Source organism: Abrus precatorius, unplaced genomic scaffold, assembly GCF_003935025.1.
Source record: "Abrus precatorius isolate BTA unplaced genomic scaffold, Abrus_2018 Scaffold9, whole genome shotgun sequence".
In the NCBI taxonomy this organism is placed as follows: domain Eukaryota; kingdom Viridiplantae; phylum Streptophyta; class Magnoliopsida; order Fabales; family Fabaceae; genus Abrus; species Abrus precatorius.
This window is the reverse complement of record NW_020874439.1, coordinates 33,593,682-33,616,036: the sequence shown is the minus strand read 5'-3', so window position 1 is coordinate 33,616,036 and position 22,355 is coordinate 33,593,682. Positions and strand designations below refer to the sequence as shown.

The window sequence follows — 22,355 nt, the reverse complement described above, 5'->3', positions numbered from 1 at the left end:
CAATTCGATATCAAATTAAACTTTTAGCAACTGTTTTTTTTTGGGTCCACAAACTTTTACCAACGTTAAATGCATATCTATGTCCTTTCGGCCAACATTGTAGTACATGATGATGGTGTGTGATAAGGATCTTTGGATATGTGGGCCAAACCAAAGTTTGGAGGAATAATCTTTTTGCATGGTGATAGCTAAGCAAGCCGAATGCATCGTTGCTGTAAAGGTTAGTCCAATAAAATTTCCCAAGTAAAGATTTGTCCTAAATCTTTTGAGATTAAAAGAAGGGTAAAGTGGCAAGTTGTACGGTTAATCTTTCTCTAGATATGATCAATTTTAGAATAAAAGTGACCAGAAGCTGAGCTTCTCTAGGTATACATAGCTATATATAATATTAAAGTTGAAGGTTGCGTCATTTACATAAGAAAAGTTAACTAAATCATGTTCGTTGCATTGGGTTGAACCTTTGACACGCTAATCGTAATTTATATCTTATTATAAAATGTATATGAGTAGTGAAATGCGTGAGCACAAGCACTAAAAAACTCTTAGCATAGCTAAGTTGCAGCACCAAAATAAATAGTACAGCCCACAGTGCAACTCCAATAAAGAATGGGACAACAACACATCATTGCCTATTTGTGATAGTGACAATCCATACAAAAATCTTTCCACACTTCATAAAAACTTAAAAATTACCACGAGAGAAAATATGTAGAAGAATTTTTTTTTTGTTGGATTTAATTTTGTTATTATAATCTAAACTAGGAAAGAGAAAATATGTTTCACAAGGGCTAGTGAAAATATAGTATTTTTAGGCCTACGAGAAGTGGTATTAAGAACTAAATGTGCTCTATGATGTATCTTAAGTTGGTTGCTTCATTCCTATTAAATAGTTTTCAATTGAACAAAATCTACATAAGGCATGCGGCTATAATATGTTATTGGGTTCTCAAGTAAAATAAAGAATCAAAAGAAAGCATGATGGGTTTCAGAGACCAGGAAAAGAAGCAACAATGCTGACGCAACAGTATTGCCACCACAAAAAGTTGGATTGGAGGAAGCAAAAATATCAAAGAAAAGGTATAAGTGGATTGGCTGAAAATAAAAATTAATAAAAGATGACTGTGATAGTGTGAGCCACATTGGCATTCCTACGTGAATGTGCAATATTCTGACCCAATGAGCATGGGATTCTAATTAAGTGGAATGCAAACTCAGATTCTACTACCAAAGTGATGCTGATCAAACCTGGTCAACTTGGCCATATTGCTATTATAAAGCATATGATTTATGGAGGCGGAAAGTGTCTTAAAGACAAAAAGCTTACTAACTATATCACAAGATTCTGCCCAAAATTTTAATTGAAGTGCTCAGGTGAGTCAGCCACATCAGCAATGAACTGGCTACTTACCAAAATATTTTTGTACAAGTTTTGTAAGGTTTATATATATCAAATTGTTTATATAAGAGTGTGTTTGGGGGTAGGTTTTTGCAACAGTTAGTCCATTATTTTTTACTTGGGGTTACTATTTTTTATATTATGGGAATTGCGACCCCCGAAGTTAGAATTGAAAACCATCATCAGCTTTGAGATTCCCCTCACATATTTGTGGGAAGAACATTGATATGATTTTGTGCTTTAATCTGTAGCTCATTGGATAAGAATGAAAAGCTTCTAACTGAAAGTAAATTACAGTTTAAAACCTTGATATTATAATACATGTGTGATCTAATAGAGTTCAATGATTACTGAACCTTGTCACATTGCCCGAGACTTGAACACCTGAATGGTGCATCATGTGATGCTGATTGAGTCTACAACGAAATAGACATGTTAACTGTCTGACTATGAGGTAAACAGGAAAACTTTAAAAGAAGTTCATTCCAAAACAGTTGAAGCCTTGAAGGAATGAAACATTATTTATGTTCGTAACATAAAAGAAGCAGCCTCAGGTCATCTACTTGTAATTATGCATAGCTATGATCATGTAGTAGAACTGGTATGTTGTTTCTAACATGATCCGAGTTTGCATTACAGTGCATGAATGCCAAAAATAGCCTCCGTATTGAACTCACTTGAAGCTGTCCTGAAACCAGGAGATTTTAGCTTGGCGTAAGTCTCATGAAAAGCACATTCATAGATATCCTGCCCTTGAAACTTGAGGGTCTTGGTAGAGATGCCAGATGACGATGACATGAACATATCATAATTTGGGTTGAAAACCATCAGTGACCCATCATTGTGGTGATTAATCCATTCCAGTTGTACTTTTGGCATGCTAGTCAGCTTCTGCTGCTGGGAAGGCTTGTGAGACTCAATGAATAAAAGAGGCTTCTCTTGATCTGATGTGGTAGTTTGACTAGTTTCTGTAAGATTAACAATGGTGATATCATGTATACTAGGTCTCCTTTTATTGTCTTTCCCTCCAGAAAGCTTTTGCCTTATGTAATACTTTTGAGCATGGCTTGCCACTTGGGTTGGAGTCTTTGTGAACACAAAATTTCGAGAGATATTTCTCCAGTCACCTTTACCATACTTTAGAAGCCCCATCAGAAAACGCCTGAAATTCAATACCCAAAAATTCATATCAAGCGTAGGAACAAAAACGAAAAAGATAGATATTGAAACTGCCTAAATAGTACCCACCTAATTTAACTAACTTAACCTTGTGTTTAACAAGTCATCAGTTGTGAGAATGCATGCATTTCAAATTTAATTTACCACTCAATTTCACAGGCCAAATTATACTATAGCCAAATTAGTTGGCCAAATAACAAACCGCTATTAGTTGTTTTCTGATATAATCATGATTCGTAATCAGAATTTCATAATGATATATTTTCTTGCCTTGCCCAAAAGACAGAAAAATTATGAAACTCACCTGTGTTCCTCTTCTGTCCAAGGGACTCCTTTCTTCCTCTCTTGATCAGAACTTCTTACAGTATTAGGCCTTTTTCTGCATCCATCATAACTCTGATTGTAAACCAGCTCCAAAGTGAAAGAAGAAGTAGGATATCCAGGAACAGGAACCCTCCCTGCTTCTATTTCACTAACATCTTCTTCCAATTCCCTATATTGCTTGATCACATCAAAGACAGTTTTCCCAGGGAGCATGGCAGCTACCCTCACCCATCTATCTGGGGTATCCTTATCATATATGGCAAGGGCACTTTCAAACTTCTTATTCTCTTCTCTAGTCCATTCTGTGCTGTGACTCTCTTGAACAAACCAATTTGAATTTGACATAAAACAAGATGGGTATATAGTCTCGAATTCCATACCTTAAACGTTACAAAATTGCCCTACACTAACGAGATGGAAATGAGGAACTAGAAACAAATGCACAACAACTAAGGCCTTATGCAACTTTGATTAAAGGGACATGGAATTTAGAATCTTTCAAGTATAATCAAGAATCTACTTTCCTTGAGACCACAAACTAAAGAACTATAAAAGTTTAACTTGTAACCTTTGGAATCTAAGAGAATCTTGGGAAAAACATTACATATCCAGAAGGGAGGCCTGGTAATGCAAGTAATATGATTCAACTACAACAAAACCTTGTCCTACTATGTGAGTCGCCAGTAATATGATAGCGGAGATAAATATTGAAACTCAACTGCAAGTTGGTGCTGAAAGTGAGCATAAGTCCCAAATGAGAAAAGAGTGATCCTTTACAATCAGGAAAGAAAAAGCGAGAAGCTGTTTCCTTTTGTCATTTTTTCCAGGTGAAAAAGCAACTATGAAGGCAAATGCAGATAACTCAAGCAGAATGAAAAACTGGAACTGAAAGAGAATAAATCAAGATGTTGAATTGAAAAACAAATATTAGATTTGAATATGTTGACGGTTGTGGCTGTGTAGTGTGTTCAGAAGAGAAAGAATAGGAATTGATGTGAGAGAGATGGTTTGGGATGAATGTAAAACACTAGCTAGCAACTAGAACTAGTGACAAAATTCAGTCCTGTTTTATAAGCATTTTATTATTTATAAAAATTTCTATTTTAAAAAAAGCAACTTTCTAAGGAAAAAGGAATTACTATGGTATTATTTCATGGAATCGATGTTTGTCCATTCTTAATGTCTTATATTCCCTAAAAATTTAGTCAGAGCTATTCAGCTGCTGACATTCAATTTATAATTGTCAACTTTATTTAGTTAAAAACTATGAACTATAGCTGTTTTGTTTTGTTTGTACGTGAGGCTTAATTATGGATTAACACCCTTAATTAATCTATCACTTAAAATTTTAATTTCATTTTTTTATAAATTTTAAACTTGGTAATAAGAATTTATAATTAATTATTGATAATAAAACAAATCCTTATTAGACGTTTTTTCATTAAATTTAACTAAAATATAATAATATAACTTTTAAAGGAAGAGCCGTACAATAAGAAAAATAAAACAAAGTTTAATATACAATAATATAATAATAAAGTTGATTAAAAATATTAAAAATTACACACACATACAATAATATTAATATACAATTATTTAATTAAATCAAGTAATTAGTCTAAAAATATCACTATTTTTTAAATCTGTATAATAATTTATTTAATTTTAGTGTTTTGTTAAAGAATAAAAATGTGCTTTTTATATTTTTCAAGAACTAAAATTAAATATTTTTATAAAAAATGAAAACAATAATATTTTTAGAAACTCATTATTTAATTAAGCTAAATTATTTTAAAAACAAAATTTAGTTCTTATATAGATATATAAGCGCCAATATCATCAACTTGCGCTTGTAGCTCAGTGGATAGAGCGTCTGTTTCCTAAGCAGAAGGTCGTAGGTTCGACCCCTACCTGGCGCGCTTTTTTCGTGGAACATTTTGTGGAAGAAAATCATGTTACATTGAACATAATGCCCATCACAAACTTGAAATCTCTATGTGCAGCAAAATTTCATGTTTTCTAGCACTTTATAAAGTCTTGGGAGGGGTCTCTTCCTTTTTCTCACAACAAATGTATTTAATTATAGATCCTTTAATTATTATAACTAAGTTATTTTCTATTAAACAGACAAAACTAATTTTTCGTTAGTATCATTTACTTTTGCCTAGATATTGGTGATACCAACATAAACTTAGCTTTGAAATATATGACTAAATTGCACATACTTGTCTGAAGATAGCATAGATCTTTTAAAAAAACAGATAAAATTGATAATGAATTGCATCAGGTTAACAACTTAAGCAGCTGCTCCAACGGGTACACCACCCTTGAGCCTTGATGTACCATAAAGGGTTTCTTCAAACCGGATGATCTCATTTTTGGAGCCATAAGCAACTTGACTTCTCTCATCAACATTAGTGATGACCTTGTCTAGCACAGATTGATGCCCATCACTGCTGTATCCTCCAGCATTTTCAATCAAGAGCCCCAAAGGAGCTACCTCAAATAACAGTCTCAGCTTGGCTTTGGCAGAGGGTGATGCCACGTTTGTAAAGATGCCCTTTTCTTTTACTATAATCTGAATACAAAAGACATTTTGGAAACATATTATGATAGGTTGATAGTGTGTTTCCAAGAACATGTCATGTATGACTGTGTTAAGGAAAGAACCTGGTTGACATCTGGTACCATTCCTCCAGTGTATCTTAATGTGTATTTTTCTCTGACATAGTAATCTATCAACTATTGGATGACAAAGAAAGATGTAAATATTCACTGATATATATGTCATAATACTTAAAATCTTATTTTACTGATATAAGAATATAGGTATACCTTGGCATAATCAGGGTTGTCAGATGTGGCTCTCAAATTTCCTGGGGAGAACATTTTTCCTTCACCAATTTCTGTGGTCTCTTTGACATGCTGCCATTTTCCTGAAATATGAATTAGATAATTATCATATGATGAAGTTAGGATAAGACTCCTGTAAATTGAGGTTTAAAAAATGACCAAGTGTATACCTATCCTTAATTGAAAGTTCATTGCAATCTTAATTCTTACGCAACTAAAATTTAATGGTGGGCACATCCTTACTTGTTAAATTTTGAGACAAACTCACCTAGCTTCGAGGAGCTTTATTTTGCAAAAAATATTTTACACTAGTGAAAAGCAATGAAGGAATATGTACAATTTTCATGTTCAGTGATCTAGCCAGCATGAGAAGTTTAATTTTAAAAAAATTGTAAAATTCAGCCTTTAAAGCCGAGGATAATAAACTTAACTCCAATACTGAGGTTAAAAAAACTAATTTTAAACGATCATATCATAATATGTGACTACTTCCTTGCTAGATTTTCATAAATATTATGGCATCAAGCTAACCTTCATCAAGAAGAAGAAATTCATGGGTGCCAGGGAAGCCCTTAAGAGCAAGCACATATGTGGTTCTAGGACCCATAACCCCCATGGCTGCAGCAACTTGATCTCTTCCAGTGACCCCAGTTAACTTATCTCCAGGCCACACGCCAAAGATGGTGCCCACTGTGAAATTTGTATCCACTATGCTGGACCCATCAAGGGGATCAAAGGCAACACTAAATCCACCTGTTTGTTGCACATTCACACAAATGCATCACCTCAAAAATGAAATTTTTGTATTAAAGACAAGACTCAGAATTTAATTGCCATTTTAATATAATTATGACAGACCTTCAACTGGACCTCCCATGTCCTGGAGCTCAGGATCTTCTTCTGAGCAAGCATACTTGCAGAAGTGAGAGTAATTTAAGGCCTATGCATAGAACATTGTACAAGTCACTTTCATTGCACAATGAAAATAAAATGACATTATTTACTAATATTGAGAAATAAATCATATTAAAGTATTGTCATAACATAGCCAAGTATCCCTTAGTAAACCATTTGAATTGGTTGTCATAAATAAAAATTATGTTCAAATGCATTAAAACACATGAGGATGAGTGCATTTTTATTTGTTTTAACAAAATATTTATATTTTTTATTTCTTAACTACTACTCTTAAGGCAAATGTTCACATTTTCCTTATAAGAAAGTCACACTTGTCTACTTAACCAATCAATGTGCACCAATTGGGTTGAACTTAAAGTAAAGAGAAAATATGTTGTAACATTACAAATTTTTGTGTAATTAAGAAGAAACTATTGACAATAATACTAGTCTAACCTCAAAAAGAAGCTTGTTAGCCAGCATATCCACAGCAAGCTGCTCGTCCCCAAAAGAATTAACACATTGTGTTCCACCACAAGAAGCTGTCTTCACTTTAAAGGAAATTGTTCTTAAAGCTTCTCCCATTGACATCAACAACCTGATCAGCCCCTTATCTGGTGTTGCCTTTGTAAGGAATTCTTCCTACAGTACACAAACATCAATTCAAGTGCATGTAAACCAAAATGTTTACGAGTTATAGACGCATACGAGAGAAGTTTCATCAGTGTAAGCAACTCACCAAACTGTCACCAATTTCACATCTAGTTATGAGTGAAGTTTCCTTTGTCCTTGAAACCTTTAGTGTTGATTTGGATGCCACTCTTAGCGATTCTCCAAATAAAGAGCTTGATTTCAGACTCTGTTATCACAAATATGTTCACTTTAATACCCATTTTCTCTTGTTCAATTTAGTCTCATGCATGAATCATGACATCTCACGTAGAAAAAAGTTACATAAAAAAAGAATAAACCGCATGACAGAACTTTCAAAGCTTAAGTGCAAAGATTCAATCATTCACATAGGAAATCAATGATTGTGCATACCCTGAAGGCAAAAGATGGAGATATAGAAGGTGGAGAGTGTTTGGAAGAAACGGTAGGCAAGAAAGCCCCTCGTGTGTAGCATGCTATGCCAGTTTCCATGGTTGCAAAATTTCTTCAAAGGTTCAGAATGTTATTGCATTGGCACACACTGAGACTAAGAAGGGATAGCAATTTTAGATATGTGGCTAACTATGTATGTATTGCCACGTGGCAGGTGATGAGTAGATAGGCTAATGAAACTGCATGAATATTTAGCATCGCAAGTATTTTATGTGGTTGTGCTATGGTCCAATGTATAAAGAGATATGGTGGGAAGCTACTAGCCCCACTGTTTGTTAGTTTGTGACTTTGTGCTTAATCCGTGTCTCTCTGCATATGTGGTGTGGCTGTTCATATTTCACTTCAAGTTAATTATCAAATAAATGAACATCACTTTTGGAAGACACAGATAAAATCCTCACCAAACTTTCTTAAACCTTGGACACTGCTTTCATTTGGTAGAGAATGTGTGATTAAAGAAAGAAATCTCACATCTCAGCAGATCAATGTCACAAAATTCTTTAGCAAATTATGTTTTTGGATTATAAATAAATGTTTTGAATGCAAACTAGTACCTTGTTAGCTAATTTAAGCACAATTGAAGATGTGGGTCCCAGTTTTTCAAGAGATTTCTATTGGTATTTTTATTAATAATGTTGTAATTAAAAATTAGATTAGTCATATTTTACAAATACAATTTCATAAAAATTAAAAAGTACACTATTTTCGTAATAAATTTAAAAGTTACACTAAGTCGGTAAAAAATGTTCAAAAATTTATTAATTTTGTTTAAAAAAAAAGTCTATTTTTCTCTTTGTATCAAGTTAATAATATTATCAAGCACTTCTTTCTCTTTTTCAACTATACAAATTTTTGTAAAAATATATTTAAATTTAACTTCTCCTTTTCTTATGGTATTGTAGTTGTTAGGAATTGTAAATCTGAAACATTTTTTTTTTTCAATTATTTAGTTAGGGAGAAGTGTTAGTAAAACATGTACAAATCTGGACCAAATATTGATTTTTGGGGTAGCTTTTGCTAATGGGGCCGAAGTCACAGAAAATAATGCTGCTTTTTGGTCATTTGTATAACATGAAAAATGATGACCAAAAAACAAAAAGAATAATAAGAACAAAATATTACATACACAATTTTCGACGGGTTCTTGTTTCAAATTCGTTTTGACGCAAATAAAGAAATAACTTGTTTGAGCGTACAAAAGAATATTATTAATATGTATTTCTATTTATTATATACATGCTTTAAAAATATATTCTCAAATTAAAGGAGACAAATCTTTTCTTTTCTTATTTTTGTACGTTCACACTTTACTGTTAACATATGAACGCATAAAAGGGCAAGAGAAGACACAAGAAAATAAAGGAAGCTTCCTTGGGATAGTGACTCATTCAACAGAGTCTGAGAAGCAGCGAAATATCCTTCTTCCTGCATCAAGTTCAACACTTTAATGTCTTTGTTTTGGCATTCTTTTATCTTCAAGATTTTGTTTTGACACAGTGATGTCTTTGTCTTTCTCAGGTGCTTTTCTCACTCCTCAATGTCTGGGTTGTGTTCACTGGCACCCCTTTTTATTTCATATATTTCGAATATCTCAACAACCAATTTTAATTTTTCTATTGGGTGTTTCAGCTCGACCCAGTTTGGTTTTTACACATTCTAAACTTCAAAAATTAGTTCTTTAAAAGGAAACAACAAATTACTATCATTTTGAGAATCAAATTTTGTTCTGTTTTGCCCTCTGAATGAAAATCGTTGTTGATGCTTTTGAAACTGATGTTGTGATTATAGGTTATTATCCATTTGACACTTGGAAACAAAGTGGAGGTGTTACTTGAACTGGATTATAGGTTTGCTTATAGCTTGAAACTATGTCTGCTTATGCCCATCAAAATCAAATGGAGCAGGAGTACTCTCCACCTAGTCTCTCAGATGATTCTGGTATGCAAGGCCAACTTTTTATCTCACTCTTAGATGAATAAAAACTGCTTTATGATCGATGCTATTTGTATAGCCTACGATTAAATAGATTAATGTTTGGAGTTCTAATAATTATCACATACATGGTTTAAACTCTCGTTTTAACTCAGTTTATGATCGCAGATAAGGAGAACGTATCAAATCGCATGTAAACTAGTTTTTAAGTGAACTTGGATAAATTCCATGACTTCAGCAAAACAAAAGGGAAATCACATTTTCTCATCAAAATGACATCCGATAAAACTTTCCTTCCCTCTCCTCAAGTTGCGAAACACCACATTTGATATTAGGGGACCAAAATCAGATTGTTATTATATGATTTGGCTATTTAAATATGCTTTTAACTTTGTAATTGTCCTTTGTTTCATTATTATGACTCTTTAAATATTATTTTTGCATGATATATACTCGTAACTAGTTGAATTTACAAGCTGAGTTTACGGATACTCCATGAGTTTACATAAACTTTCAAGTTTGATAACCTTGATTACATATACTTACCTTTATGCAATCACCATTGTCACCAATGGAATAACTTGTAAAATGAATTTAACAACTTCTCTTCCCTCTCACCCGAAAATAAGAAACTTTAGAAGACTGAGCTCGTTTATTGATTTGGTTCAAGTTGGACTTATTTACCATGAAGTAGTGCTGGCAGATAATAATACAGAGCATGGTCTCATATTTCTTAATGTTTTAGCACCTTCCAACTGTAACTTTTTCGTTCACAGAGATGGGAAGCCATTACGAGATAGAATCAGGATTCTACATGAAATCTTTTACCGCAACAATCTTTGTTGCCTCACTTGTCACTCTTGGAGTTCTATTGATTACTTTGGTGATTTCCTTGGTGATTATGCTGCAATCCTGTCAAAGTAAAAATACCGGAGCTATTGAGCTTCTGAATATGAATGATTATTACAGTTATTGCAGGGTGTATTCTCTGCATGCTGAGCTCAATAACTTAGAAGGATATCATCTTCCTAAAATCTGCGGAGACCTGGCCGTACAGTATATAAAAGGAGGTCAATATGCTAGAGACTTGGATATGACTGTGTCTGTGATTGATGATTACTTCAAGAGTGTTAAACCTTCAGATGATGGTTTGGATGTGGCTTTGATGGACGTAGATGACATTTTTCCTCAGAATCCTTATTCTTCCAATTTGTTTCACAGGTAAATCTCCTGCAACTAATGCTCTCTACTTCAGGATAGTGGAAAACATAGAAAAAAGATCAAATTGGACACAACTCGTTTTGTGGTGTCTAATTTTTTATTAGTGATTCGTTGCAGTTGCAGCAACTTTCATCGGTTTAACAATTTATATTTCATGCATGTCAAAGCTCTGCCAATTTTTAATTCAATACCCTTTACATAGTTCTTCCAACTTGATGCTGATCTTCATTATCTGTTGTTTCATTGCATGTGGTGTAGGTTTTATAATGACAGCACTAGAAACTGTATTAAAGAGGCAAGGAATGTAAAGCTCATGTTTGTTTTAAGATTATACATGTACCTTCAAGCTGGTGGATGGTCTATAATTTTGTTATCAAGAGAGCCTGGGACACATCGAAACGTCACTGTTAATCATCTCGTCTCTGCAGGATTTAGAGGTTGGTCTGCCTTGATGATGAGGTATAGTGATTATATTCCTTTTATATATCCAAGATAACATATAGTAAGATAACTGTTACTCGGTTCTCAATTGGTTATGCTTAAAGTTGCTTTTCTTGGACTGAGGTTTACAAACACATTTTTAAGATGCTTCAAATATAATTTGATATCTACCACTCAAGTTAGCTTTAGCTTTCTGACTAGCATTTTAGAGTTGCATTTATGCAAACTTAAGCTTTAGCTCTACCAAAAGCATAGTATAAGAACTGAATCTTATACTACTAATTTACACTTTTGCAGAGCAGAAGATTCAGATTCTACCAAAGGGAATGAGTACTTCTCTAGGCAAAGGAATGTGATAGAGAGGAAGGGCTTCCGAATAAGAAGTATCATAAGCAGCCATATGGATGCGTTGACCATTCCAGATACTGGGATGCAAAATTTTTTGCTGCCAGACCCTGCATGTGACAAGTTTGAGCAGCAGATCCAAGCATAGCTACTAAATGTTAGTTTCATGATTCATCCTTCATGGGGACACAGTTGCTTTTAATTATGTGTATGATACTGTATTTTTCATTATTTTTCTAACATGTGTCTAAGGTGGTATAATTAGAATTTATATATAATATTTTTGATTGGAAATGGTAGGATTTAATGCACTAATAACATTAAACATAATTTCTAATAAAAGCAAATAATTATTTTTTTTTCATTGTATATTCTTGAGTACAGGTTAGAAAAATCATATTATTGAATATATTTTATTTTTTAAGCAATGACATATTGTTAGCAGAGTTCCACGTGGGAACCATAGTAGATGTGGGAAAGTTACTGGTGTTTCAGGAAATTACTTAAAACATTCGTAACCATATTCCTTTGAAATGCTTAGCGGCTTTAATAATCAAGTACAAATTATCCTAAATATTTACTAACTCGTATTTATTGAACTCCTGTTGCATATACAAAAATGGCTTTTGCCGCAAAAAGTACGGGATGGCACACTTGTGCTGTTTGGCGAATGTTTTATATGTCCAAAAATAATTTTGAGGTGAGTAAAATTAGTTTAGGAAAAATATTGTTTTTTTTTTTAAAAACAGATTTTTTTCTTTTTAAAAGTAAAAAAAATAAAAATTGCTTGTTCACATAAGTTTTATTTTATTTTCTTCTTAAAAACAGTTTTTAAAATATAATTTTTAAAAATAAAAAACAAAAGAGAAAGAAACAAGTCCTAAGTATTTTAGTTTTCTGTTGAGCAAAATTGAATGTTCTCAATTCACTTATACAATACATTCAGTTCGAGAGAAATAAAAGAAAATATAAAGTTAAAATTTCTTCTCTTTCATTTTTATCTCCTCTCCAATATTAAAGAAATTGGCAAATAAAGTGATGCTTGAGATTTTATTTATCCTCTCCTTTCCTCCTTTAGTACTATTATAGATATAATAATATTTTACCATCAATTTTCTCTCTTCCCCGTTTCGCTCTCCATTAAAATTCTCCTCCTTTGAACTAAACATAGTTTATCTACATAACTTGATTCAACCAAAATCAATTTTACCATCAATCCTCAATCAACGATAAACATAATTGTAAAAAGAACTCTGTACATAACTTGATTTTGAAATAATCAGATTGTGAATAAGCACTCTATCTCTGATTTAAAACGAACTACAAATGAAAAAAATAGAGAAACACAACTACCATTTATCAGCTGTTGCATTAATGGAGTTGTTCGTGTACATTTTTTTGCTTTGCTAGTAACCTTGTCATATTTGTAATACCATCCCCTCAAAATTTATATGGTCAGTTGATCACCATGCATAAAACATACCGGTGCCTAAAAACCAAATTATATGAAGTACTATACACATAATAAAGTAAAAAAAGATGAAAGTTGACAAAATCCTAGAGTAAAGGTGGACCAAAAGACTGAAGCCGCTGCAACCATGAGATCCTCAGATTTGGCTTCTTCAATTGCAGAAAAATTTCCCTATATTCCTGCTTAAGGAATAAATCTAAAGCAAACATGTACATATCACTTCCTTGCTCTATTTCTTCCATTCTATCTAGGCATTCTATGCATTCACCGATACTATAATTCCATTTTCCTTCGGTGGATGAAATTGCAATAGCATTCTTTTGAATATTCACACCATTTCTTGATGCAACAGCATCACAAAGACATTCAGTTTTCTCATCTGCGATGACTGTGTCAGGCTCTTTTGCATGCAAAGGGAAAGTAACAACACTATCATCACTTTTCCTTTGTTGCACAGCAGGTTCAGTCTCCCCTGTAACAGTAGTTCCATTAAAGATGGTTTCCAATATGTCAGTGAACTGTAGTTCCTTATAGCGAAATTGTGCAGCTTCTGGGTTTTCCTGTACTAAAACCATAATTATGATATGAGTAAAAGTAGATATCATAAATATCCATAAGATTTGGGAACATGCATGGAATACAAATTAAGTGCACTCAGTAATTAAACATACCTGTAAATAGTTGGTCCAATCTTCTTCACTAGCCTCAAATTTCTGGTTATATGGATCCCACTTCATGTTACTTGTGCCTATTAGCTTACACCAAATTTTCCATTGTTCCTTGGTAGAATCCCAGTGATTCTTAAGTTGTAATCTATCATAATTCAAACCAGATTTCACATAAAATGAATCCATAATATTCTTCCAACCTTCCTTGGTAAAATGTGTCCCAGGCTTATTCCCCTTTAATGTCTCTTGCAGACATAGATCAACGAAGATCTTGTGCACTGAAAGGGTCCATGTGGCTTTGACCTTAGTAAGTGATGAACTGGACATGCTTTGCTCACTTGGAATCGTACTGATTGGGATAGCATTAACCATAATGGCACTCTTCAATTCACAATCCCTGCCAACATTCTTGCGTTTCCTCTCTTGGTCTTTTCCACATGATGTAAGCAAAGCATCTTTCTGCCTCTTAAGCCTACTCGGAGTTACCATTTCCCCAGTTGGTATGCCTCCATCAAAGATGATGTTTAGTTTGTCAGAAAACTGGACTTTCTTAAACCGAAACTGTGCAGCTTCAGGGAATGCCTGTGACAAAATAATTTCATTACTATTTGTCTTAAACAAAGAAGATCTTTTACTATATTAAATGAATATTAATAATTACACTGAATACCTTTATACAATTGCACCAGTCTTCCTCTGAAGCGCCAAACTTACTGGTTTCTGGATCCCATTTCATGCTATCATCACCAACCAACTTAACCCAGATTTTCCATAGTTTTCTGGTTGAATCATAGTGATTCTTAATTTGTTTTTTGTCATATCTCATACCACTCTTTGCATTAAAGGATAGAACAATATTCCTCCAGCCCTCTTTGGTAAAATGTGTCCCAGACTTGTTCCCCTTCAATGTTTCTTCGATGCATAAATCAATAAATATTTTATGGTACGTAGGTGTCCAAGTAGCTTTTGGAGTTGGCATATAGTCAACCATAATGGCACTATTTAATTGGCAATCCCATTCCCTACAAACATTCTTACGTTTCTTCTCTCGCTCTTTGCCACGCAAAGGAGATGCAGCTGAAGCACCATTCTGCAACTTAAGACTTGCTAATCGTTTCATTTCCTCAATTTGATGTCCTCCATCAAAGATGATATCCAGCTTGTCTTTGAACAGGATTTCCTTAAACTGAAATTGTGCAGCTTCTGGGATTTCCTGCAACAAGATGGCTTCATTGTTATTAATCTGAAACCATGAAGATATCTTACCATCATCTTGGATGAATATTGATAATTTCTACACAGTACCTTTACATAATTGCGCCAGTCTTCCTCCGAAGCACCAAAAGTCCGTGTTTCCAGATCCCATTTCATGCTACTATCACCAGTCAACTTGACCCAGACTTTCCATAGCTTTCTGGTAGAATCATAGTGATTCTTAAATTGCTTTTTGTCATATCTCACACCAGTCTTCGCATAAAAGGATCCAACAATGTTCCTCCAACCCACCTTGGTAATTCGTGTCCCAGGCTCATTCCTCAACGTTTCTTCAAGGCACAAATTAACAAATATTTTATGGAATGCAGGTGTCCAAGTGGCTTTTGAAGTTGGATTGGACATCCTTCTACCATGAAAATGTTCTGCTAGTTTTTACATGCAATTAACTAGTTACTAACCCAAAAAACCAACTTCAGTCCTTGTTTTCAAATACCCCACTTTTTATCCCTACCAAATACACCATAAAGAATGTATTTTAATCAAAATAAACTCATTTAGAAACCAAATATTAAAACAGCTTCTTGAGATTAGTATATACAGCAACAGCCATTAACACATGGGATAAAAAAAACACTCATCAGCATTAAAAACTAAAATAACTCGCTTAGTGGATACAAACCCCTTTTATCTAAGATGAATTACAATATAAATTCGACATTCAAAAAAAGGATAATTTCCAACCTCAAACAGAGCAACAGAGCCATAAAATTCTATGAATGTAAGACATGCTGGTACATTTTCTGATGATAAACGGAATCAAAGCCGTTCAGTGATAATGGGACTAAAACCGAAAGGGAAGATTAATTAAAGACGATGAATTGGCACTATCGTTGCATGACACGACAAGTTATAACAGTAGAAAAAAAATTGGTGAAGAAAAGGGGAATGAGGAATAAAAGCGAGTGAGAGCGAAGTGTTAAACCTGAATTAAGTTCTAAGAACAATGCTGCATTTGGAACAAACGTGAATTTGTGTGCTTCGGAAACTCAATACACGAGCGGTGTTCTTTTTCCCCTGCGATTAGCTTTAAAAAAATTGTCCTCTCATTGTTCTGTTCTTTATAATTGCAAATGAGGCCCATAAATGGCCCCTAGCCGAGCCCTGTTTGTGGCCCAGGAGGAAAGCCCATGGTCTTTCTTGACATTTTCTTGTCCAAAGGGTATGGGTTCTTTTTTAACAATTTCCTTTTTTAGGGGGAAGGAGGAACTATGAATGCCATTAATGTGAATTATGTAGGAAAAAATTTATATCCCTTTTTTTAACCTATGCATCTACTGCATAGGATAGGATAAGTCAACCAAAGGAACCTAATCTTATAAAAAAAATAATTAAGATTTACGTTAAATAATTTCTAACACTTTCAACTAATTATTTCACTTTATACTTAAAAAAACTCAACTATCTTTTTCTCTTTTCTCGTTTAATTCGTGCACGTGGGAGTTTAGAGATAAATAAATTATATTCTTAAAGCAGATATAACACTGAAGTTGAGTAGCCTTTTCATAAACAAATAATAACGATAAAATCTTCAAAACTTAATAGCTAAAATATTGCTTTAATGTTGCTTTATATGTGGTGCAATTTTTTTGGGTCAGGCATGTGACGCAAATGAAGCTGTCTTGTAATTCTTTTACGGACATAGTGAGTGTAGAAAAATATTGGCATGCGTTCAAATAAAAATTGGGTTGTTTTGCATTATTTAGAGTTCATAATCTTATATCTAAAGCAAAGAGACAGTAAAGTGGAGAAATTAGTTGAGTGAGAAAAAAAATAAAGAGAGAACAGACAATTTGATAAAAAAAATAAAATTATATATAATAATCGTAGATCAAGTTAGCCACGAGAGATTTAATCAAGCTTAACCTATGCATTTGGTAAACTTATTATCTGCATTAGGTGGATAGTGAAAAAAAAATCTTATTTATTATGGCCAGTCTATGGGATGGATCGTGCGCATGCGGTCATACTTCAAAATTGTAAAGTTGTTATCTGAAAGATGATTTTGTAATAAAATTTTACTTTTTTTTCGTGTGTTCAAAGAAGCGAAAATAAAAATACTAGTCTTAATTAGCATTTGACATGTAAACAGAATCGAATAAAATATTTCGACTAAAAAATAAAAGAATAGAATATAATACTATATTTTAATATATTTTCTTTGATTCCATTATTTTTACTAAATTTAAGGTATAGCAATTTCTAACCAACGAAACTTAAATATAACAAAAAAAATTCATATAGTCCTAAAACTAAAACATTTTATCTCAAATTGCTGTCTTTTTCACCTAGATAATTAAAATTGATATTAATTATCAAAATAAAAATTGTTTTCATTGAAAAATACTAACAATATTTATAGTTGATGAGTTGTTGACTCGTGTAGTAAATTGAAAGTTTATGTCACATTTCATTGAATTAATAATCTAAGTTAATGCAAATTAATTAAAATAGTTAATAAAAAGATGTTATTGTTGGGAAGGTAATGAATTTTTCAGTTATTAATGGTTTGCAATTGATTTTTAAAGGATTCAAAAGAGAAATCGTAATTGAATTACTACAAAACACATTTGTGGGCACATGCATTTCTGATTGTGAGGGACACAAGCCTAACAGAGCATATAAAAATATAATTTATTTCAAAAGACAACATCTTTTATTACACTTTAGAGACACAAAATTTTAGGTTTTCCACGAATGTCGTCTAGTCTATTTCCTTCTTACTTTTCTATGGAATTTTGATAAGAAATAAAGTTTAATCCCTCAAATCCTTTTACTTTAAAATGAAACAGTGATTCCTACCATTTATAACTTTATGTAATTTCCTTTTATTCTGAACATTAAGTTTTATTCTGTAATATATTTCAATTTCTTTATCTTTATTTCTATTATGTCTTGCTAATTTTCTTGAAGTTGAGAGAGTATGAACTTAATTTTTTACCCATAGCAATGAACTAAACATTGAATATAATCTATTGCAATATGAATATAACTTATTTAATTCTGAATTTAAAGTTTCTCTATTTCTTAGAATTCAGAGTTGATAAAAAGAAGTTTATAATTGAAAAGTTGTAACCTTTCTTGAATTTGAATTAAATAACTCATTATGAATTATCTAGAAATAAAAGTCTCTGATAGAATGGTTATGTAATTTCTAAACTTAATGCTGATCATCTTTTCAGTTACCTAAAAGATTAGGAATTTAGAACTGGTTTAAAAAAATCAACTAAAGAATTAAAATTGGATATATTGAAAAATCTGATCATTAGATTGAATTGTAATTTAAGTTATATATATAAGAAAAACAGATTAAAAAATTTTGAATTCATCTCACTTTTTAATTAAATTACAACTCAATTTCGTTCTCTTATTTAGTTATATTTTTCAATTTAATTTCAATTATAATTAATCCCTTCCATCTAAATTGTTACTTTTATTGTTAATTAAATTTTTTAACACTTACACTTTTATATTCTACACTTTATCTAATTTTTTTTGTCTATATTTTAACTTTATTTTACGACTCAACTAATAATATTCTTGTAATTTGGTATTTAATATCAATATCAATAGACAATAAAATCTATTTTGTTCCTACAAATGATTTGGTACACTAGCTAATTCGTTTATCAATAGTTCCGTGTATGCACTTTTTAAAGATCATTCTATATTGTTCTATTTTAAACATGTACCAAATATTGAATAGAATTCATGTGTTATGTTCCATTCTAACACATTCATCCTTCTCTACCTTAGGCACTCAGGAAAGACACTGGAGATTCTATTGGCGATCATTCCATTGCTTGCTAGCAAATCAAGCTTCATTTCCTCGGTGTCATCCTCAATGATATACGGAATGAGACAGAGTGAAATTAATTGCAACAACAACACGAAATTTTTTGTACATTGTAATTCAGTAAGAATAACTCCGTGACTCCAATACATTAGAATGAAAAACAGTTTAAAGGACAGATAAAAAGGATAGGGTGGTGAAAATCCTAAATTACTTTTCACACGCAGAGGTGAAAGTTCCACTTTCTATATTGGTGTACAGCATTACAAATATCTTAATTGAAAAATCTTGATATAAACATCAGCCTAATCTTGCTTCTCTACGCAAAACCTGGAAGATAGAAACCCAAAAGGGAAACTATCAGTAAAGAATGTTTAAACATGCACATGACAAAAGTAAGATCAACGACAATTTACCTCTTCGGCAAATTTTATCAAAATTGTTGTCCGTGGTCGTTGTTGACCTTCCATGGGCACAAAATGTGCTGTTACAACAGCTGGAAACCCGGCACCATCCAAAACACCCTTCATTGATGAATGAAATGAAATAAGACCCCTGACCCGTGACTATGAATAAGATAAATAGTTGACAGTAACAGAACAAAGCAAAGAATTTACCCGTACTATTCCAGCAACAAATGCTCCACAATTAAACGTCCCCATGTCCTTAGGGATAGAAATGAATCTATAAAGCAGAGATTTATAAGTTCACTACTAATTGATGAACAAAAATCCAGTATGTGTAACAGTCAAATAAAATCCTGAGATTACTTGTTTACTAGGAGCTCCTTTTCACTGATCATGTATTCATCTTCATGTTCAGTTCCTTTCTCAAGTGAATCAGCTACCTAATATAATTACAAATTAAAAACAAAATGTTGGAACTTAGGGAGCTGCCCAAAAATTAAGATAGTTATCATCTTTACGCATACAACCAGAAAAGATTAAATTTTAGTCAGGAATTTCTGCTTTGAAATGTATCCATAAAGATAAATTTATATTTTGATTGTTACCAAAAAAAAAATGGTACTAATGCTCCATTGGTTTCAAGTCACATCTCTTACACCATTGACTATGTTTATACCTACAAGATATATGTCATTGCCTATATATTGAATAGTTCTCACAGCAAATGCATGTTGTATGTGTTTCTGGTGTATACCACAAGATTTGCAAAGTGAACCATACATATGAACTTTCAAAATACACAAGGAAAAACATGATATACAACACACATGACAAGAATATATTGATTGATCGAGAATAAAGAGCATATCAATATATTTATTTGCTAAACATCTACAGGGCCTTCGACTTGGCTGGGATAAGCAGTTCTTCTCATACAAAGGACCACATTAAGGTGAACCTCAACCACACCCCCCCCCCCCCCCCCCCGACACACACAAGCTTGCTAAAGCCAACCATCATAACTTCCTAGAGTGAACAATCATACAGCTCTGTATAAACATAAAATAGTTTATCTTATGCTATCCAGCATGTCTCACAGATAAGATAATATTGTTTTCATGAGACTAATGTGTATACAGAACCTTTTGCCAAAACTCATGTCTCTTAGCAGGTATATTTCATGTCACTGTGTAACACTACATTTATTTGACCTTTCCAAAAATTGATAAAATTGGGTAATGAGGGAATAAAAAAAAAATTTTATGAAGAAGCAAACCTTTCCGAATAATACTTTCCACACTGTACTGTGCACAAAAGAAAGAATACCCAACAGCCGTGTCTCCCTTCGGTTTCCCTGTAGTTCCAGAACAACTACATCAATGATGCAAAAAATATAGACATAGTCCAGTATTGTGGCCAAACTCAAATCAGTAAGTGGAAAATTTCAATATATACAAACAAATTGCCCATACCAAATAATCACAATCCATAAAGCATAGAAATGGTTAGGAAACTGACAACATATGGGATGATCTGCACCCAAGAGTTCCCCCCCCCCCATTTCTTTGATCAAACAATTTCATAGCTAGCCAGTCTAAGACTCCCAGCTCATGGATTGAAACATAATATAGATGTATAGTTTTGTACCATGGGTATATAAAAGTATAACTGAGTGACAAATCCTTTAATTAGAGGAAACTACTGGGAAACCTAAACTATAGTCCGAAGTCCAGTATCTCCTTTTATCAGGGTCCAGGATTGCCTAAATTTATCCCCTTGATATTTAATCTTGGTTATAATAAACAAAGAAAACTTCTACCAGAATTTGTGAAAGCAACCATACCTTATCTCTGTGACAAAGAAGCTCAAGGACCCTAGCCCCAACGGCATATCCAGCATCCTCCAGCCTGGTGAATTTTCGTAGTTAAATATCAGCATACATGTTGTTAACAACAATAAAGCATCAGGAAAACGGTATTTCCAAGGCAATTCAATCTTAAGTTCACATAAGCATCATAAGTTACAAATAAAGTACAGAAAGCAACATTGAAGTATAATTAAAATTTCAGATTAAGAGTTTACTGTCATAGATCCAGTGAAACAAATCATCTTAAATAACAAAGCACCCAAAGGATCTCTCTCCGAATTCAAAACAAAAAGAAAACGAATTTGAAAGTAGTGAAATAGAAGATCGAAGACCTTCGTTCGAGCTCGCCAATATTATCGACCTGCGTTTGGTTGTACTGAACAAGCTCGGAGAACAAGAACGCAAATGCACTCAAACTAACCTGCACCAACAACAACACATAAAATTAGCCATAGAAACGTGTAAACAGCGAAATCAGATAAGGCAAAAAAAGTGTTGCCGAATATGAAAAACGCGAGATCTGCAATGTTGATGATGCAGTAGAAAGGGAATGAGAGAGAGAACCTCTTGCTTTCCTTTTGTGAGAGGCTTGTCGAGGACATTACTATACTGCTTCATCTTTCCGACGCCGATCATCCTCTTCCTGCTTCTCTTTCTTAGGTTAACGCAGATTTTGGTACTCTCTCATTTTCTCCTTCTATGCTATGCTATGTATTCAATATTTTTAAATTTACAGAAATGAAAGTTAATTAATACATTCAAAATTCTTTGTAATGTAACAAAAACTATATATGAATTTAATTTTAATGCATAGTTAGTATAATAAATAAAAATTTAAAATATAATAAAATATTTTTATTGATTTGTATGTGTAATATATACATTTTTCTTGTTTGACATTTGGCATTGACATGACTAGACTAGTTTATTTAGGATGAAATTACTATTTTTCTGTAAAATGAGTATAAATTGTTCCTAGTTATATACATATTTTTCCCTTCAATTAGTTTATATGAAATTTTAGAACTTGTTTATATTAGTTTTGCCGATTTTCATTAGATGAAAATAATCAATTGAATAGTTTTTGCTTTTAAAAAAATCGTTTCAAGTGCTTGAAAAATTTGCAAAATTAATTTAAAGTGTTGGACAAATAGACTCTTGGTCTTTTAATGTTTCTTAAGCTAC

General features: G+C 32.7%; 5 protein-coding genes and 1 non-coding gene across 10 annotated transcripts; 2 read left to right on the top strand and 4 right to left on the bottom strand.

Moving 5' to 3' along the window:
* Positions 1–1,771: 1,771 nt before the first annotated feature.
* On the bottom strand, positions 1,772–3,916 carry LOC113849836 (transcription factor DIVARICATA-like). The gene is made up of 2 exons (XM_027480033.1): positions 2,880–3,916; positions 1,772–2,558 (listed from the first exon to the last, which is right to left on the bottom strand). The coding sequence occupies exons 1-2, from the start codon at positions 3,275–3,277 to the stop codon at positions 2,030–2,032; spliced, it is 927 nt and encodes a 308-aa protein (XP_027335834.1). The 5' UTR covers positions 3,278–3,916; the 3' UTR covers positions 1,772–2,029.
* Positions 3,917–4,745: 829 nt separating this feature from the next.
* Positions 4,746–4,818, top strand: TRNAR-CCU. Its single transcript has one exon. It is a non-coding gene; the product is annotated as a tRNA-Arg (tRNA).
* A 259-nt stretch (positions 4,819–5,077) lies between these two features.
* LOC113849127 (sedoheptulose-1,7-bisphosphatase, chloroplastic) lies at positions 5,078–7,936 on the bottom strand. Its single transcript, XM_027478784.1, has 8 exons — positions 7,694–7,936; positions 7,389–7,508; positions 7,106–7,291; positions 6,611–6,692; positions 6,284–6,505; positions 5,735–5,835; positions 5,570–5,641; positions 5,078–5,477 (listed from the first exon to the last, which is right to left on the bottom strand). Exons 1-8 carry the CDS (start codon positions 7,790–7,792, stop codon positions 5,196–5,198), a joined length of 1,164 nt encoding a protein of 387 aa, XP_027334585.1. The 5' UTR covers positions 7,793–7,936; the 3' UTR covers positions 5,078–5,195.
* Positions 7,937–9,100: 1,164 nt separating this feature from the next.
* LOC113849954 (uncharacterized protein At2g39920) lies at positions 9,101–14,213 on the top strand. 4 transcript variants are annotated; one of them, XM_027480231.1, is made up of 6 exons: positions 9,101–9,271; positions 9,542–9,691; positions 10,462–10,906; positions 11,165–11,365; positions 11,645–11,849; positions 14,084–14,213. In XM_027480231.1, exons 2-5 carry the CDS (start codon positions 9,622–9,624, stop codon positions 11,838–11,840), a joined length of 912 nt encoding a protein of 303 aa, XP_027336032.1. In that variant the 5' UTR covers positions 9,101–9,271; positions 9,542–9,621; the 3' UTR covers positions 11,841–11,849; positions 14,084–14,213. The 4 variants fall into 4 exon arrangements, with proteins under 4 accessions (XP_027336032.1, XP_027336031.1, XP_027336033.1 ...); XM_027480230.1 differs by lacking the exon at positions 14,084–14,213 and having other exon boundaries at positions 11,645–11,863; XM_027480232.1 differs by lacking the exon at positions 14,084–14,213 and having other exon boundaries at positions 11,165–11,343; positions 11,645–11,838.
* Positions 13,099–16,134, bottom strand: LOC113849953 (L10-interacting MYB domain-containing protein). 2 transcript variants are annotated; one of them, XM_027480228.1, is made up of 5 exons: positions 16,029–16,134; positions 15,137–15,468; positions 14,502–15,044; positions 13,835–14,413; positions 13,099–13,723 (listed from the first exon to the last, which is right to left on the bottom strand). In XM_027480228.1, the coding sequence occupies exons 2-5, from the start codon at positions 15,446–15,448 to the stop codon at positions 13,250–13,252; spliced, it is 1,908 nt and encodes a 635-aa protein (XP_027336029.1). In that variant the 5' UTR covers positions 15,449–15,468; positions 16,029–16,134; the 3' UTR covers positions 13,099–13,249. The 2 variants fall into 2 exon arrangements, with proteins under 2 accessions (XP_027336029.1, XP_027336030.1); XM_027480229.1 differs by having other exon boundaries at positions 13,101–13,723; positions 15,137–15,375.
* A 2,777-nt stretch (positions 16,135–18,911) lies between these two features.
* LOC113850115 (trafficking protein particle complex subunit 5) lies at positions 18,912–21,879 on the bottom strand. The gene is made up of 8 exons (XM_027480486.1): positions 21,735–21,879; positions 21,503–21,591; positions 21,147–21,210; positions 20,580–20,657; positions 19,667–19,743; positions 19,514–19,580; positions 19,313–19,420; positions 18,912–19,226 (listed from the first exon to the last, which is right to left on the bottom strand). The coding sequence occupies exons 1-8, from the start codon at positions 21,804–21,806 to the stop codon at positions 19,197–19,199; spliced, it is 585 nt and encodes a 194-aa protein (XP_027336287.1). The 5' UTR covers positions 21,807–21,879; the 3' UTR covers positions 18,912–19,196.
* Positions 21,880–22,355: the final 476 nt, after the last annotated feature.

What these genes read in the sequence shown, in the direction of transcription:
- LOC113849836 (XM_027480033.1), bottom strand. Translation starts at nt 3,277, where the DNA reads ATGGAATTCGAGACTATATACCCATCTTGTTTTATGTCAAATTCAAAT. An exon ending in TGGACAGAAGAGGAACACAG is followed by an intron (nt 2,559 to 2,879) that starts GTGAGTTTCATA and finishes ATTGAATTTCAG; the next exon opens with GCGTTTTCTGATGGGGCTTC.
- LOC113849127 (XM_027478784.1), bottom strand. Translation starts at nt 7,792, where the DNA reads ATGGAAACTGGCATAGCATGCTACACACGAGGGGCTTTCTTGCCTACC. An exon ending in GTGAAATTGGTGACAGTTTG is followed by an intron (nt 7,292 to 7,388) that starts GTGAGTTGCTTA and finishes TGTGTACTGTAG; the next exon opens with GAAGAATTCCTTACAAAGGC. An exon ending in TGGTACCAGATGTCAACCAG is followed by an intron (nt 5,478 to 5,569) that starts GTTCTTTCCTTA and finishes TTTTGTATTCAG; the next exon opens with ATTATAGTAAAAGAAAAGGG.
- LOC113849954 (XM_027480231.1), top strand. Translation starts at nt 9,622, where the DNA reads ATGTCTGCTTATGCCCATCAAAATCAAATGGAGCAGGAGTACTCTCCA. An exon ending in TAGTCTCTCAGATGATTCTG is followed by an intron (nt 9,692 to 10,461) that starts GTATGCAAGGCC and finishes TTTCGTTCACAG; the next exon opens with AGATGGGAAGCCATTACGAG. An exon ending in TCTTCCAATTTGTTTCACAG is followed by an intron (nt 10,907 to 11,164) that starts GTAAATCTCCTG and finishes CATGTGGTGTAG; the next exon opens with GTTTTATAATGACAGCACTA.
- LOC113849953 (XM_027480228.1), bottom strand. Translation starts at nt 15,448, where the DNA reads ATGTCCAATCCAACTTCAAAAGCCACTTGGACACCTGCATTCCATAAA. An exon ending in ACTGGCGCAATTATGTAAAG is followed by an intron (nt 15,045 to 15,136) that starts GTACTGTGTAGA and finishes ATCTTGTTGCAG; the next exon opens with GAAATCCCAGAAGCTGCACA. An exon ending in ATTGGACCAACTATTTACAG is followed by an intron (nt 13,724 to 13,834) that starts GTATGTTTAATT and finishes GTTTTAGTACAG; the next exon opens with GAAAACCCAGAAGCTGCACA.
- LOC113850115 (XM_027480486.1), bottom strand. Translation starts at nt 21,806, where the DNA reads ATGATCGGCGTCGGAAAGATGAAGCAGTATAGTAATGTCCTCGACAAG. An exon ending in TCACAAAAGGAAAGCAAGAG is followed by an intron (nt 21,592 to 21,734) that starts GTTCTCTCTCTC and finishes TTGTTGGTGCAG; the next exon opens with GTTAGTTTGAGTGCATTTGC. An exon ending in TTCTTTGTCACAGAGATAAG is followed by an intron (nt 20,658 to 21,146) that starts GTATGGTTGCTT and finishes CTGGAACTACAG; the next exon opens with GGAAACCGAAGGGAGACACG.